The 15,842-nt window shown below is 37.8% G+C and overlaps 1 protein-coding gene across 1 annotated transcript in view; it reads left to right on the top strand.

Annotated features, from left to right (window-relative positions):
• The first annotated feature begins 390 nt into the window (after positions 1-390).
• LOC129666115 (T-cell receptor-associated transmembrane adapter 1) overlaps positions 391-15,842 on the top strand; it is a 43,203-nt gene continuing 27,751 nt past the window's right edge. The window contains exons 1-2 of the mRNA XM_055593140.1: positions 391-422; positions 11,501-11,703. Coding sequence (XP_055449115.1) covers positions 391-422; positions 11,501-11,703 — 235 coding nt within the window. The remainder of the gene's footprint in view (positions 423-11,500; positions 11,704-15,842) is intronic.

Below are 15,842 nucleotides of genomic sequence, written 5' to 3'. Positions count from 1 at the left end.
GTTTAGCCTCCGAAGCGCCTAAGAATTGCATCATGGTCTATCCTGTCTGCAGTGTTAAGGGAAGTCGTTTTTAGGAACTTAACAGGGTAATACATATCGAAAGAGAATTAAAAGGAACATGGGCAGGACTTCCTAATGAACGAATAGCTACCATTAGTGGGGTGAAACTGGGCCTGCACTCCACTGGACTGAGTCTACACTCATGCTCCCACATGACTGATAAAGAATGGGCATGTCAGGGAACCCAGAGCTAACGGTTTCCCGAGTTGAGATATTTGGGACATTTCTCAGCCTCATTTCTCAAGTTGGGTGTGGGGTGGCAGAATGAGATCACACCTGTGCTGCTGCTGTGAGTAGCTGTTTCTTGCACTCTTTCTTCAAATTGCATAAATGCCGTGGGTGAAGACTGACGTGCCTCACAGGTTGGTTAAGCTGAACAAGAACTACCGATGTTGTTGAACTAAAAACAACAGGTCTGTTATCACACAAATAATTCAATACTAGATATTGGTTGTAGCAGATTTAGATAACATAGAATACTATAGTATTTCCCCAGAAACTTCGTACTTCCTCATTTACAATTTTAAGTTAATTTTCATAGTTTATATATATCTAGTAAGATTTTCTCTTCTAATTCAGGTTTGGTAATTTGCATAATTTTCACAATTTCATTTGTCTAAGTATTATCATTATATGTATCCAGTTGACCATATTTTAATCAATATTTATTTTCTGTAAAACATGTATTTAATATCTATCAGTTTTGTTGATCATTACAAAGAAAGCACAGCTTTTCATTCCTCTTTTTATTCTTCATTCATTTTCCCCTGTTTTCTTTTTTGACCTTTATTTTGTCTTAGTATTAGCATTGTATGCATCAAGCTGATCATGTTTCCTTGTCAAAATTTATTCCCCATGTATTTAATTTCTATCGGTTTTGTTAATCATTACAAAGCAAGTAGAGCTTTTCACTTCATTGACTTTCCTCTTTTTTCTTTTCTGGCTTTTATTGTTTACTCTTATTTTCAAGTTTTATTTCTTTTTTTAGTTGCATTTTATTTTATTTGCATGATTGTTTTGCCTGCATGTAGGTATTTGTGCCATGTGCCTGCTTGATGCTCGTGGGGGCCACAAGAGAGCATTGGATCCCCTAGGACTGGAATTATAGATGGTGGTGAGCCACTGCTACAGGTGCTCGGGATAAAACTTGGTCCTCTGAAAGAGTAGCTCGTGCTTTTAACCACTGAGTCATCTCCTCAGCCCCGTGAGTTTTACTTTTTTATTGCTTATCACATAGAAGACAAGATTTTGACTTTTCTTCCTTTGTTTTGTAAGTATTTTATACTATGCAATTTAAAACTTACTTTTCTAGAAGTAGAACCTTGCTACACTGTCTAGTACATCCTGGGATGATGTAATCCTTCTGTTTCAGTCTCTCTAGAGGGTTGGAGCGATAGAAAGGTACCAACATATACAGTTATTGAATTTTCCACGAAGCATTGTTTTTAGGTGCATTCCATAAGCTTTGAACGTTGTTTTTCTTTTTATTTATTTTTTTTCACTTATACTGTGGTTTGTCATCTAGAAAGCTCTGACATTTGATTGATTGCAATTTTCACAAAAATACCAGAATAAGTACTTCTCCATGCCTTGTTTTAGGAGATAGATGATTCTGGTTTATTCCATCATTTGTGGTACTGATTCTTGGTTATGATTAGATTGGTGACATTGGATTCTTAGTTACGGTTACATCCACCCATTTTCTCTACCCTGAAGCTAGCAGATTTTCCTTTCAACATTATACATAATTTGAAGAAGAGATTTGGAGATTAAGTATTTCTTTGTTCACCCGTCATTCTTCATTTACTACTTTAATGTCTACTGAAGGCACTCCTTCGCATCAGTTATTAGTGTATAGTTTTAAAACGGTGAACTCTTTAACTCCATCATTTCTTCTACAACTATTAGCTAACATTCTATTCTAAAAAAAATAGCATTTTCCTTTTCAATTGTTCCTTCATTTATCAACAAGAACTCTTAGGAAAGAATCTGAAATATGAAAAGACAAAAATAGTCTGAGAATTCATGTTGATAAATGAATGTATATTTTCCTTTCCTCCTTTCTTCCCACCTTTCCCTTCCCCTTTCCTCTTCTTCTCCCTTTCCTTCCTTTCCTCAGTTTTTCTCTTTTTTTCTTCAGTGCTAGACAATGAGCTCCCTGTTTTGTGCTTGATAAGCAAGTATACTGCTGCTAACCTAATTCCTCACTTCTATCTCTGTATTTTTAAGGTGAGATTTATTGAGATACACTATAAAATTTAGCCTTTAAAGATACAACCTCCACATTTTTAAGTAATGGGATAGTATTCAGCTGTTTAAATTATGAAATTTATAGGTAAATGGGTGGAGCCAAAAAAAAAAAACCATCCTGAGTGAAGTCACTCAGACCCCAAAGGATAAATGTGATATGTATTCACTTATATGTGGTTGTTAGCTTTCCAGCTTTTCCGTGGGCATGCTACAACCTGTATAAACACAGAAGTTAGGCATAGAGTAAGGGACTGTGGAGGAGGAGATGATTATTCCAAGAAAAAGAAAATAGAATACATAGTTGTGGAGAGAGTGGAAAGACAGAATGGGAGGATTAAATGGGGAGATGGTGAAGCCCTAGGGCTGAAGACAACACTTACATAGCTAATTGAATATGGAGAAGTGAAGTTGATACCTAACTAGAGCCTTTACCTACTGACTAGTGTAATACCATAAAGGAGATTACATGTTTTTAGTTCATCTAACAAACGACAGTGATTGGTTTTGAAATATTAATTTTCTTTGCATTTCAGGAATAATCCTCATTTGGTCATGATTATCTTTTTAACATGTTTCATGATTGTAGTTGCTAAAACTTTACTAAGAATTTTCTGTCTGTGAAGATGAGAAACAATTTATGCTTAGTTTTTCGTTGTTGTTGTTTTGTTTTACAGTGCCCTTTAGAACTTGAGATTAGGCTAACAGCATCAATGTCCTATGCTAAGCATTTCATAGCTACTAGATGGTATCCTAAGTAGTTTACATGTTATGTTCAAACTTCTATTTTGACATAATTTTGGACTTTAGAAAACTACTGTCATAATAATATTAGTTATTCTCATATACTTTTATTGATTCCACACATTTAACTGCCTGCTATCCAGATACTGTTTTCTCACTCATGTCTCTCTGATGCTTTTTGTTTTCATGACTCATATTTAAAACCCAGGAAACCCATTGTATATTTTCCTTAGAGCTCCCTTTTATCATCTTTAGAGTCATGGGGTTCTATCCTTAGTTTTTCTTGTTCTTCTATGCAGAACAGTGTTCATTATTTAAGGCAGCTCGGGTGTTATTTGAGAGTCCATAAAAATTTACCCGATGAATTTAGCTGAAAATCTCTAGGTGAATTACTGTTCTTTACTCTGTGGTGCTCTTGAAGATAGTTCTGTTTATAACACTATGAAGTCCATATCTGACAGGACACATAACAGTTATTTAATACTAACTTTCTCACTGAAACCGCCTCACATTTTTATCTCGCTAGACTCATTGTCTTTTCCTCCTTGTCTCTCAGAGACATTGTAGGCTGAATTCTAAGGGCTACAACCTCATGACTGCCATTCTCTGACTATGAGTTCGAAAGGCTGAAAGCAGAGGAAAGCAGTTCTCTTTTTGCCTGGTCATAGCATGGCATGTTACTCATACCCATACCTCCTGCCAGGCTGCTAGGAAGCTCACAGGGCTTTCTTCACTGACATTTCTCTGATACTTTCAAGCCCAGGGTTGGCGTGTACGTTTGCTAACTCAGAAGCCTTTTACTCTCTCTTACCCTTTTCTGTGTGATGATTAGTCTGGTCCATTTGACTGGATCGAACAGTGCTTTGAAGATTGCGGTAGCACACCTCTAGGTGTCCTTGTAACAATATTTCTATCGACAAGTTGTATCATAAGTGCTCTGATCTCATGAATCGATTCTTCCACTTGATAGGTTAAAAAATTGGCCAGAATATTGGAAAATGATAAATTATGTTTTAGAGGAAGTAGGTTGCAGAAGGTTATGTCCTTGAAAATTAATCTTGTCTTTACTATCACTGCCCCGCTGTTGTGAATTCTTCCATCAGTTCCTCCTTGCCATGATGGACTGAAACAAAGAACAAAGTAAATCTTTCCTTCCTTAGGTTATCATCATCCCATAGTGACAATAAAACTGACTAATGTCCCTTACCTACACCTTACTATTCTCTTTATTTAACTCTTTTGACTCCCCTTTGATGTCAGCATTGTTCCCTGCCAGGACTCTTGTGTGCGTATCAGTTCTCCATGCTGCTTTTGCTCTCCGCTCCACCTCTCAAGAGTCCTCCCACTAGCACTGCTTTCCTGGGAATACTCTAGATCCAATCACCTCTTATTTTGATCAAAATTTAATCTACTGCATGTCTTATGTGGTTAAAGATCAACCAAAAGAAGATCTGCTGCTTCAGCTGCTCTGAAGTTGCTACTTATGTTGCAGATGTCCTGAGGCATTTGGAGTTTGGGGGCTTATTCCTTTAATCTCAAGAAAACTGTTTTTTTAATGAGGAAACTTCATATTCAGATGATAAAACATATATTATCATACTGTCCTTCAAGTAAGCCAAGCCCTGCATGTGAAAGCAGCTCAGGAAAAAGAAAGTGCTCAATCTAGTTTTTCCTAAAATATACTCTTCAGAACAATAGCCTTGCACAATGGTTAAGAATAAAATGATGGTTACTTTAATGTTCCACGTTTTGCTCTACAGTTTTGAACTTGGTTTTGATTTCTTGTCTGAATGAGTAAATTTGTCAGAGGATCACAATCTAAATCTAATGAAGTTCAATAGAAATGTGAACGATCAATATGATCTAACCAGATACAATTGTAGCTCTGAGTTTTCAATAATTTAACGTTTTGAAAGTGTATGATTGCAGGTAGAGGGTGTTCTCCCTTCCTGTTTCTCAAAAAGCTGTGTTTGTACTTTGCACCAGCTTCAGTGTGGCTGAGTGAGTTTCAATAACAAAGAAAATTCCACAGAGAGATAAATTTTATTTCCATAAAAGAAAGTAAGCTAAAGAGCTTTTTATTATTTTAAAAAACTTTTCTTTTTTACAATTTATTCATTTTTATATCCCGATTGTAGCCTCCTCCCTCATCTCCTCCCGGTCCTATCCTCCCACCTTCTCTCCCCCCATCCCCTTCTAGTCCACTGAAAAGTGGACGTCTCCTCCTCTGCCATCTGACCCTAGCTTATCAAGTCTCATCAGGACTGCCTGAATCCTCTTCCTCGGAAGTGATCAAAGAGCAGGCAACCAGGTTCATGGCAAGAGGCGGCCCCTGCTCCCCTTACCCGGAAACCCACATGGAGCCTGAGCTGCCTATCTGCTATATCACAGCAGGGGGTCTAGGTCCTCTCCATGCATGGTCCTTGGTTGGCTAACGATCTTTTAAAATAGGAGATATTACACAGTGCATTTTATTTTAAACACTTTAAATGAGAAATGCAACTTTAAAGTTACCGTAATGCCTATTTTTATATATTTAGAACCTCTTGAGATAGGTAGATAGATAGACAGATAGACAGACAGATAGATAAACAAGTTTAGAGATATGTGGAAGTGTGTATACATTTAACATAAATATAATATACCATGCTAATAAGGAAAAATTAATTATAGAAATGACAAATGACTATAAAAATAACCTAGCCAAAGTAGTCCCATTTATTTACCTTATGACCTATTTTTCGAATGTTCTGTGTATGGAACTTGAGCGGCATCTGTCATTATATGTTTTTCACTTTTGGCAGCAAAACTTCAATTTTCTTGGTCTTAAAATTCTTATTTCTTGACAGGTACTCATCAAAACTTTACCTATACTTATAACAGGCTTGGAGTACATTAGGACATTTCTGCTTAGTCAGGCTATCTTTTAAACTTTGTTTTGATAACCCATCTCATTAAAATGGAGTCCACAGTCCTCATGTTTATTTATTATTTGAACACAGCTCATGAAGCTATTATTCAAATCTGACTATACCCACTAATATATTTCACAATATACATATATCCATGGACTTTTTTGGTATTCTAGTAATGTCTCTATTAGCTATCCATCTTTTAATGAAAAGCTATTTATTTTCCTGGAAATTTAAAAAAAAAAATTGTGGCACTCTCTACTGCACACTTGTAGGCTTTCCCTGTGGTTTTGTTAACTTTGTTATATTGTCCTATCGCATAAATTTAAGGAATGGGTCGCATTGAAATACAGATCACATTTCAAAGATATTGCAGTCATTAGAAACTGTCAAACAGAATTTTTTGCTATCTTTTTTACTTCCAAGGTCCCAGTCATGCTTTTGGGAGATATATTTACTCTTTTAAGCCATTATGTGATTCTCTTATTGAGCTAGAGCACATCTGCCTCGGTCTCGTGCTCCTGCTTTTCAGTTCCATTTAGATTTTTTTTTAATTTTACTTTTTTCTTATCAGTTACATTTTATTAACTCTGTATCCCAGCCGTGTCCCCATCCCTCACTCCCTCCCAGTCCCTCCCTCCCTCCCTCATCTCCACCGTGCCCCTTGCCAAGTCCACTGATGGGGGGACCTCCTCCCCATTCATCTGATCTTGTTTTATCAGGTATCTTCAGGACTGGCTGCAAAGCTCTCCTCTGTGGCCTAACAGGACTGTTCCTCCCTTGGGGGGTGGGGAGACCAAAGAGCCAGTCATTGAGTTCCTGTTAGAAATAGTCCTTGTTCCCCTCACTATGGGAAACCAATTGGTTACTGAGCTACCACAGGCTACATCTGAGCAGAGGTTCTAGGTTACATTCATACTTATAATGTAAAGTCACAAGGTTGAGCCCAGGAAGCCCCAAGGCAGCCACAACAAAGTGTGAGTTTAGTTGGACTGTCTTTTAAGTTGTTTTGTGTGTCTAGCTCCAGCAACAGAATTCTAGCATTTTTGCCCACGTTATGCTTGCTGTTGACCTGTGAACCCAAAGCCTGAATGAACACTGTTGTTTCTGGAACTGAAATTTCTGGATGACTCAGGGTGTGAGCATCTTCTTTCTTTTCCCCCCCCCTTCCTGTTTTCTGGAATGTTTGTTCTGGTAAGGTATGTTTATACCCAAATGTCCAAATCTGAGACCTTTTCCAATGTCACTTTTATAAATCACATAACAAATGCTTATTTGGTCAACTTGTGCAGTTCTTACTCGGACCCATCGCTTCAACCCTCCCTGCCAGTTATCTCCCTTAAGGACTGACTCCTCAACGCCATCCCACAAAGGCACCCTGTCCTTTCAAACTGAAGTTTCATGTAGGTGCCTGGGTTCTATCCCTTCAGCTGTCTTGTCTACATCTCAATGTTCTCTCTAGTTCTAGAAGAAACCTTCTAATTCTTCACTGCTTTCTGAACTCTACATGAACCAAATACTATTATTTTCCTGAAGCGTTGGACTGTGGGCATCCAGGTCTGCTCAATACTTTTTTTTAGGAACATTGTTTTCTGAGTGTTAGAACCACCCTCCAACCCCTGACCCCTGCCCAAACCCACCTTCAGTAACCCAGCAACATTGGCTATGTCATCACTAGCTGCCAAAATGCAACACTTTTCCGCTGTTGCCACAAGTCTCAGATTCTCCAATGAGCATGCTCTATACCCCTTTATTAAGAGGGAGTGCCTTCACTGCCCATCCTTTGCCCCTTCCCCCTTCACTAAGAGGCAGGCTGTGTATAAACCTCTTGCCTGAGATCTGTTGCATGATGTGATCTTGTGGCATTCGTTGGCTCCAATCAGCCAAGGTCTCTTCCACCTCAAAACCCTAACACCAAGAGCTTCTTAAAGCTGAGTATTCAGTAAAACATTTGTAAAATCGTCTTGGTTGTTATTTGTGTGCGTGGGTGCACTGTTGCATGCCATGGGTAGGTCATGGGGGCAAATACTGGGAGTCAGTTTTCCTTCGACTGGGAGTTCTAGCAGAGATGGGGAGGCTTGTGGGACAAGTACATCTACACACTGAGCCATCTGGTCCACCCTGGAACATACCTTCAAGGATTAAATTAGAGAACCCTTCAGTGTTATTCTTCAGTTTTAGAGACTGGTTCAATTATTCATAGTAAGTATTCTGGGGGAAAGGAAATGAAGTGAAAGAAAAAAAAAGTTCCTAGTGTTTAGTCAACTCCACCCAAAAAAGCAAGAGACACAAGCATGATACTTTGGCTCCTGTGGAGTTATGATAGATAGAGGATCAAAGACCTTTCAGAAGACTCCACTCCTTCGCTTATGTTTTTCAACAGTGTGGTAATATTAATTGAATTCTGAAGAGGGTCGAGCATAATTCTAGGTTCTGAAGTTGTAGTGGTTAATTAGGTTAATTCTATCTTGTATGTATGAATTTCTCAAAACATCATCCTGAGAACCTGTATTCAAATTAACAAGGGCATGGAATCCACCAATAAGTCCATAGACAACTGAGCATATATGCAGATGTGCTATATACTAAACCGAATGCTACATCAGCAATTAAGAAAAGTGAACATGCTGTATGTGGACACAATGGTGTTACTTTGTAAAAGAGAATGAAATATTGTCTCTTATGGCAACAAGCTACAGGAAGGTATCACACTCATTTAAATAAATAAGTCACAGAAAGACAAATACCCCCACATGCATTCATAAATGGTAAAAATAGAGTCACAGAAGTAGAGGTCAGTGGTCACTGGAGGCTAGCAAGAGAGGGGACAGAGTATGGCTAAATAATAAGAGGCAAGATGCATTTAGTTAGAAGATATTAGTGTTCTATGTCACAGTAGTGTGATTATAGTCTGTAACAATTTAGGATGTATTTGAAAATATCTGGACAAATCAGAAATGATAAATGTTGGGAGAGGTGAAAGCTAATTCCATGGATCTTATCATTATGTGTTGCACATGTGTGCTGAAATATGCCATATCCCATAAATATGTGTATATACTATGACAGTTACATTACTTTTTTTTTAAAACTGAAGAAACCATGTTAGATAGTAAAAAAATATATATATATTATAAATGAAAACCATTTAAGATAAATCTTTCCTTTTTTATGTTAACAGGCTCATATAAAAATATAACAAAATAGCCAGGGCTGCTCCATGCCGAAACCCAGGCACCTGATTCCATGGGGTTCAGGATTATGCACCTTAATTACTGCTGCACAGAACATTTACATACAGAAATTTAAGAAATTTAAGAAATTCTGATACTGAGGTCAGGGTGGCGGTAGAGCTTGTTTTTCTGGTGACCTTGACTTACATGGAGTGACTCATTCTGGTTCCAGTGATGGCTGTTGGGAGTAAGGCAGGCACCTGGTCTCCTGGTATGATGATGCCTTTCTGACAGGCCTCTGTTACTCAGTGAGCACAGAGAATTTGATAATTCTTTTTTATTCGTCAGGTCTCAAAAGACGGAGTGAAAAGCTAAGCACACACCAGGGCTTGCTTACGACTGACTCCTAAGTTTGCTAGATTTCATTTCATTTTCATGTGCATTCAGATGTGAAGAGACCCCTGGATTTTCTCAAGAGATATGGTGGGTTTCGCCTTCATTCATTCACACCTTTGCTTTAATTTTTCAGTTTTAAATCAGACTTGGGTAGTGATAAAAATTCACCTTTTTGTCATACAGAAGCACAGGGGATTTTTCTTCCCGTGTTTCACAGCTGTTTAAGTCGACTTGTTTCAGACCTAAACTCTAGAAGCCTCTATCACCACATTTCCTGTTTATAACTGAACAAAGTACATACAAAAGAGTTAAAGAAACAGGAGAAAAACCAAGTACTGATAAAGACATATGCCGGTGCTATACTGTTACTAACATAACAGAGCAACGGTGCTTAGAGGAAATAAAGCTGGTGGGAGAATTCTTAGCCTCCCGTCTGTTTCATGGCTGCACGCAGGGGCTTCTGAAAAGACAAGCATGGGAGGTGAGTGGCATTCTCAGTTCTTTTTGGATTTATTTTGTTTTGTTTTGTTTTCACTCCTATGCCTAACAGTTTATTTAGTAATTTCTAAGTCTGAACAAAGAGATTTATTTGTCCAAATTTACTTGTAGGAAAGTAAATTGGTTAGCATGGTATTTTTAATTAATGCAAGTGATGTTTATTGTGATCAGAAAGTGATTCCAAATTGCATTAATGGGTATATTGATTATTTGCTCTTGAAAGAAAAAAGTAGACAGTGCTTTCTAAAATTAAACCACAGTTATTGATGAATGTTCATCAATAATTGTGTCATTTGAAAATTTACTGTTTTTACAGAATCTTTTGTTGACTGTGTGTATTTCTCTTCACTTGGTTTAGATAGAAAACAGGATAGGAGTAGTTAATTGCTATTGTCTAACAATTAGACATCATAGTTTCCCCACAGGAATTGGTAGAACTGGAGATGAAAACTTTGAAGAAGCCAGTGGAAATCTCATGGTGAGATAGATCGAGATGGGAGCTTAGATCAGTTTGTTACTATAAATCCAAGTCTGTTCTGTCCTTCATTCCTCCTCTATTCTTGATGTGCTCTTTGTTTCTTTAATAAATGTTTTTACAACAGAAAAAAGTACACATTATATAAAGAAAAGGCATTCTGAAATAGAAAAAAATATCTTACAATCAAACATTTAATTACTTTAAAATGCAAAATATTGAGATGAATTTTCTTCAAATTTTCTATGCATTCCATACAGTTTACCTTTTATAGCTAGAATATTAGCATGCTTTAAATCATAGATCCAGCTTTGTGACCAGCTCTGCAACATAATGATTTCCTTTTTCCTTATAGCTTCTGCCTTGTCACATTAAGCAGATACAGAATTCACTCATTGCACTAATTAGAATTTTTCCATTCATTCATTTAATGATAGATACTTCTGTTGTATCCAGTATTTTTTAAGAACAATATTTTAAATGGCAGGAAAATGAATGTCTCTTAGGCCATTGTGTATTACCGAATAAGATATTATGGATATTTTCAGTCTTGTTCCTAAATTGCTTCGTCAAGGCTGATGACAATTCCTTCACAATCTGGAGTGTTTTGTTGTTGTTTTTTTTTTAATAGCTGCTCTCATTTAACAGTCTTCATGACCACAACATACGAGTCCACTGCCTAATACTCACGACTTTGGTTACAATGAACTTGAACTCCAAATAGTCTGCATAGGCTTTTAGGCTGTTTGTAATTCTTTGGTTTTTACCTTTTCTGACCATATCTTACACCTAAATGTTAATGTTGTTGCCATGTTTAATAGCAGTGTGCTTTGACCAGGAGTAGAGTAAAAGTATCACATACTGTAATTTCTAAGGGTTTGCTTCCCAGAATGTTACCTGAAGGATTTTTTAAAAAATCTTTTGTTTTGGTAAAGCACAGGAGTTGCAAGCTAGCACATGATGTTTATACATGCCTTCTTTTTCCCGGTTCATAGGAGAGCAAAAATGAAGAGAATAGTTCTCATTTTGCTAGGATCGTTTAAGAAATGGACAAAGCAGTATTCTGCCCATGCTGCTGCTGGAAGCTTGGGAAAGGGAAGCTCAATGAATGTGATGTTCAGCTCTCTGTGGAAGTTCCTAGTTCTAAATCAGAAGAGTTGTGATACATACACTTCACAGCTCAGCACTCAGGCACAAGGTAGCAGCTCTCCTTTCCAACAAGGCCTTCCCAACACAGAAATGAAGGTGTTTGCCATTAAAGCCTCCTTAAAGCCAAAATGATCCCCACCACACAAAGTGCAATATGAACAAAGGGAATCCGGTGATAACGTTTTCTACATTTAAACAGATGAAATAAACATGTTGATACAATAACTATGCTTCTCCCTTTACATAAAATGAGTATTAACTGGATTAAATGGAGAAATATGTTCCTCTGACCCATCATTTAACTAACAATGGTGTTCACACATTTAGTTCACAGAACTAAATGTGTTCATTCAGAACACAACACTTTGTTGTGTTTCACTGTGTGCTCCACAAGGTTCTCACTGTCTTTGCTCACTGGAGCGTCAAGTACATCTCTGAGTGGAGTGAGACTCTTGTAGAGACTAGGGTTGACTAATTGTGAATGGTCTCTTAACTTCAGGCATTCTTTCAAAGACCCAAAGTCAGTTTCTTAACCACATAGTTTAAGTAATAACTGTCAGTAAATTTAAGACAAGCTATCAAAAGGGAAAAAAAGCAAAACACACCATCACTTAAGGGTCACAGTTATGAAAAAGCAAATGCACTCAATTAATAGTTAATACTGGGTCATTATTGCACAGTTCGCTACACATTTTAAATTTTATTTAATAATCACATCATTTCTTAATTGAAAGAAAATAGAATAGGCCTTTACAGAACTTTTGACTCCAGTATTTGGTGGATTATAAGGTCCCATAAGGCCATGCTCCTCTCCACAGTCCTTCCATGTTGGTTCTCTAACAAGAGACACAGTGTGTGCGCAAGATGAAGTAACTAAGCGAGGAGGAACAGCAGCTCATCTACAGCACTTCAACCCCAACAGCATCTGTGGAGTTTACCAATCTCAGACAATGTTTAATTGTAAGTTTAACTGCAAAAGCAACCAAGCAATCTAGCACTGGAGAAATCTGTGGCATGCACTCTTAAAATCTGCCATATACTTCATAAGCATCTGTGCATTTTCTTCAGTTAATTTAAATGTTGACTAGGAGGAATCCACATGATTTAGAAGGAGGTGGGCCTGATGCAACAAGGATGAAGTCAGACACTCTAGTTTGACAGCAGGCTTACTGAGAATCAGTGATTTGCACAGGGGAAGTCACACAGCTTCCGGAGGCCTAGTCTTGTTCTCATTCTCATGTTGTGCGAAAGTAGACACATCAAGGGTTGTATTACTATTTTGATTCTCCTCCATGACTCTGTGATTGATACCATTCAAATCTCAGATACCCTCTATCTTCATTTTGGGGTTGGTGAGTTTCGAATTTTGCAATAAAAACAAGTTGTTTACTTGGAAACCTGGAACTAATGTGAGAACTCTCCTCATGCTAACATCGGTAATTCTCATGCCCTTGGTTGGAGATGCGGGGCCTAGGTGGTAGAAGTTTAGAACATGGACAAGGTGATAACATGCTATAGCCACCAAATAAAAATATGCTGTATTCAACACAACTACCACCACACTGAAGAAATAATTTCATGAGTTGACACATAGGGATTGTAATATCAATTCAGTTTTTTCAAAACATTTGGATGTGTCAAATGAATGTGCACATTTGTGGAATGCAAAAAAGGTATTCATTACTCTAACAGAGTTTATAAGTCAAAGGAAGGCACCATGAGAGGATGGCTATATGTGTTAAATACACATACTTGTCCTAGGTAAAGATGGTTTGAAATATGTAAAGAATTATGTTTATTTGTTTAAGTGAAGGTTTCTGCACTAATAAAGTCTGCTAATAGAAAAGTATTACATTTGCTTAGCCAGGTCTTCTTCTAGAACATATGCAACTATGAATTCCATATACAATGCCTGCCAATACCTGTTGGCTTTAAGGGAATTAGAGATCTTGCAACTAATCCACCATTATTACCCTTGGAGATTGAAAACGAGCTAGAGATTCATGTAATTTTTTTCTATTTGTCATTGCCTCACAAAAGATTTTTCCTGAGCCCTTTGGCTTCTTAATGATGTAAGTAGCCAAAGTAGGAGTTCTTTTTAAGTCAATAAAACTATATAAATGAGAGTACAATTGATAAATAACTCTACTAAAACATGCTCTTGTTGAACAAATGTTGTTGAGTACAAGAGTGAGCACTCTGCACACATAGAAACTCAGAGAGATGAGGAGATATTTGCACTGCACAGTAATAATGGAGAATTACTAGACAGAGGAGGGCATTTTGTGTGTGTGTGTGTGAGTGTGTGTGTGTGTGTGTACACATATGAAGATCTGTTGAAATGGTCTTCTTAGTTACTTAATCTCTACTCTTCCATGTGTGTGTTTTATTTTTCAAAGTGACGGTAGTTATTGCTAGCAATCAAGAAAATGTTTTCATTCCATAGGATGGCGGGAACCTGAAAACTTAAGGTTTTTAGGTTCAAATGCTGAAAAGAGAAGAGCAAATCACTTGACAGGCTTCTCATCTTATTACGTCACTCATCAGGAGGTCATTTCCAGTCACGGTGAACTCTTCAAGACTGAACACCCTGGCTTTATACAAGTAGACCTTTTCTGTCCTTGCAGCTGGCTTCACGGCCTAGCTCTACTTGTAATAGTGTTCAAACCCCCTTTTCCAGACCTTTTATCACACCAATCAAACTCCCTAAAGGAAGCAGATTTTATGATGTGGTGGACCCACCTATCCGTTTGATCAGATGGCTAGACATCAGCACTAACTGCTTGTTCCAAGTTTTCTGAGAAACAAACGAAACACCAGCACGTTTCTTGGTAGTGATAGACTCAGAGCAGACAGACGTCCTTAGTTGTGTGCATTGTTGATGAACACTTTTATCAAAGCTACAGAGGCCTAGCTTATTACTGTCTCTAGCACTAGGTCTGGTGCTGCTGGGAGGTTGGGCCTTCTCAGCAGAGTTAGAGTTAAGCGGAACAGAATCTGTGGCATCTCTTCCTGGGTTGTGGGTGTGTCTAAACCTCATACTTGGTCAGAACCTTTTGGGGAGGGGGATCTGGAGCATTATGTTAATTATCCTTTCATTTTTCAGTTATTGAGTGAGCTAAGAGTGCTTGATGAGAAATGACATTCTCCCGAATTTATAGCAGAAATAACAGAACACTTAAACAGTGAGATAATGTAACAAAGATAATATTAGTATCAAAAGCTAACATTTATTGATTATTTTAATAGCAACACTGTTCTGAAAACCTTCTCAAATGTTTTAAAGCAAACCCCATAATAATAACAACCATTATTACTTTCCTTTTAAAAATGGAGAAATTGAGGTATAAAGATGAATAGAAAGTTCACAGTGTAGATTAGTAGTGAAATTAGTGCACAAATGATAACAGAATGTTTGTTAAAGTGTAAAGAGATGAATAAAGGCCTCAGAGAAAAGAATGTTTATTTGGTTTTGAATTAATCCCAGGAGAAAGGCATTTCAGGCTAAGGAATTATACAGAAACACAAGAACATAACAAGGTATACTATCTATTGATGACTGTAAGTACTTCAGAGTGATTGGAGCATGGTATATGATTAAGAGGTTGCAGCAGTAAAGTACCAAAAGAAGTGCAGGAAATCTGAAGTATCATTTTGTGGGAAGAGTTAGTGATAAAGAATAAAAATCGATGCCCTCTACTTTTGGCCAGAGACAGGGACAGACGTTACCCTGTGTCTTAGACTGTAGAGAGCATTCAAGAAGAAAAGGCTGGCACTGGGGAGAGTGCTCAGAAGGCAAAGTCCTTGTTGCTCACACATGAGGTGAGTTAGAATCCCCAGAACTCAAGGAAAAGGCGATGTGATGCCATGTATTTGTCTGCTACAGGGCAGAGAAAGACAGAACCCAAAGGCTTGCTGACCAGCCAGTTTAGCTGAAATAGCGAAATTCTGGTTCATGGAGAGACCCTGTCCCAAAAACCTAATGCAGACCAACAAGAGAAAGACAGCTGAAGCCAACCCCTGGACATCACATCCCCATATTGACAAGTACAGCAACATATACGTCTACCCACAGGTATACAGCATGCATACACAAACATAAAAAAAAAAAAACCTCACCAACTTTATCCAGAGGTCAGTGAGGAGGAGCACATGTGGGGCTGGATGGAAAGCTGGCGTTTCTGCCAG

The sequence above is a fragment of the Psammomys obesus genome, unplaced genomic scaffold (assembly GCF_907164565.1).
Source record: "Psammomys obesus unplaced genomic scaffold, mPsaObe1.curated_primary_1811, whole genome shotgun sequence".
NCBI classification, from domain to species: domain Eukaryota; kingdom Metazoa; phylum Chordata; class Mammalia; order Rodentia; family Muridae; genus Psammomys; species Psammomys obesus.
Note: the sequence above shows the minus strand (reverse complement) of the source record. Positions and strands in the feature narration are given on the sequence as shown.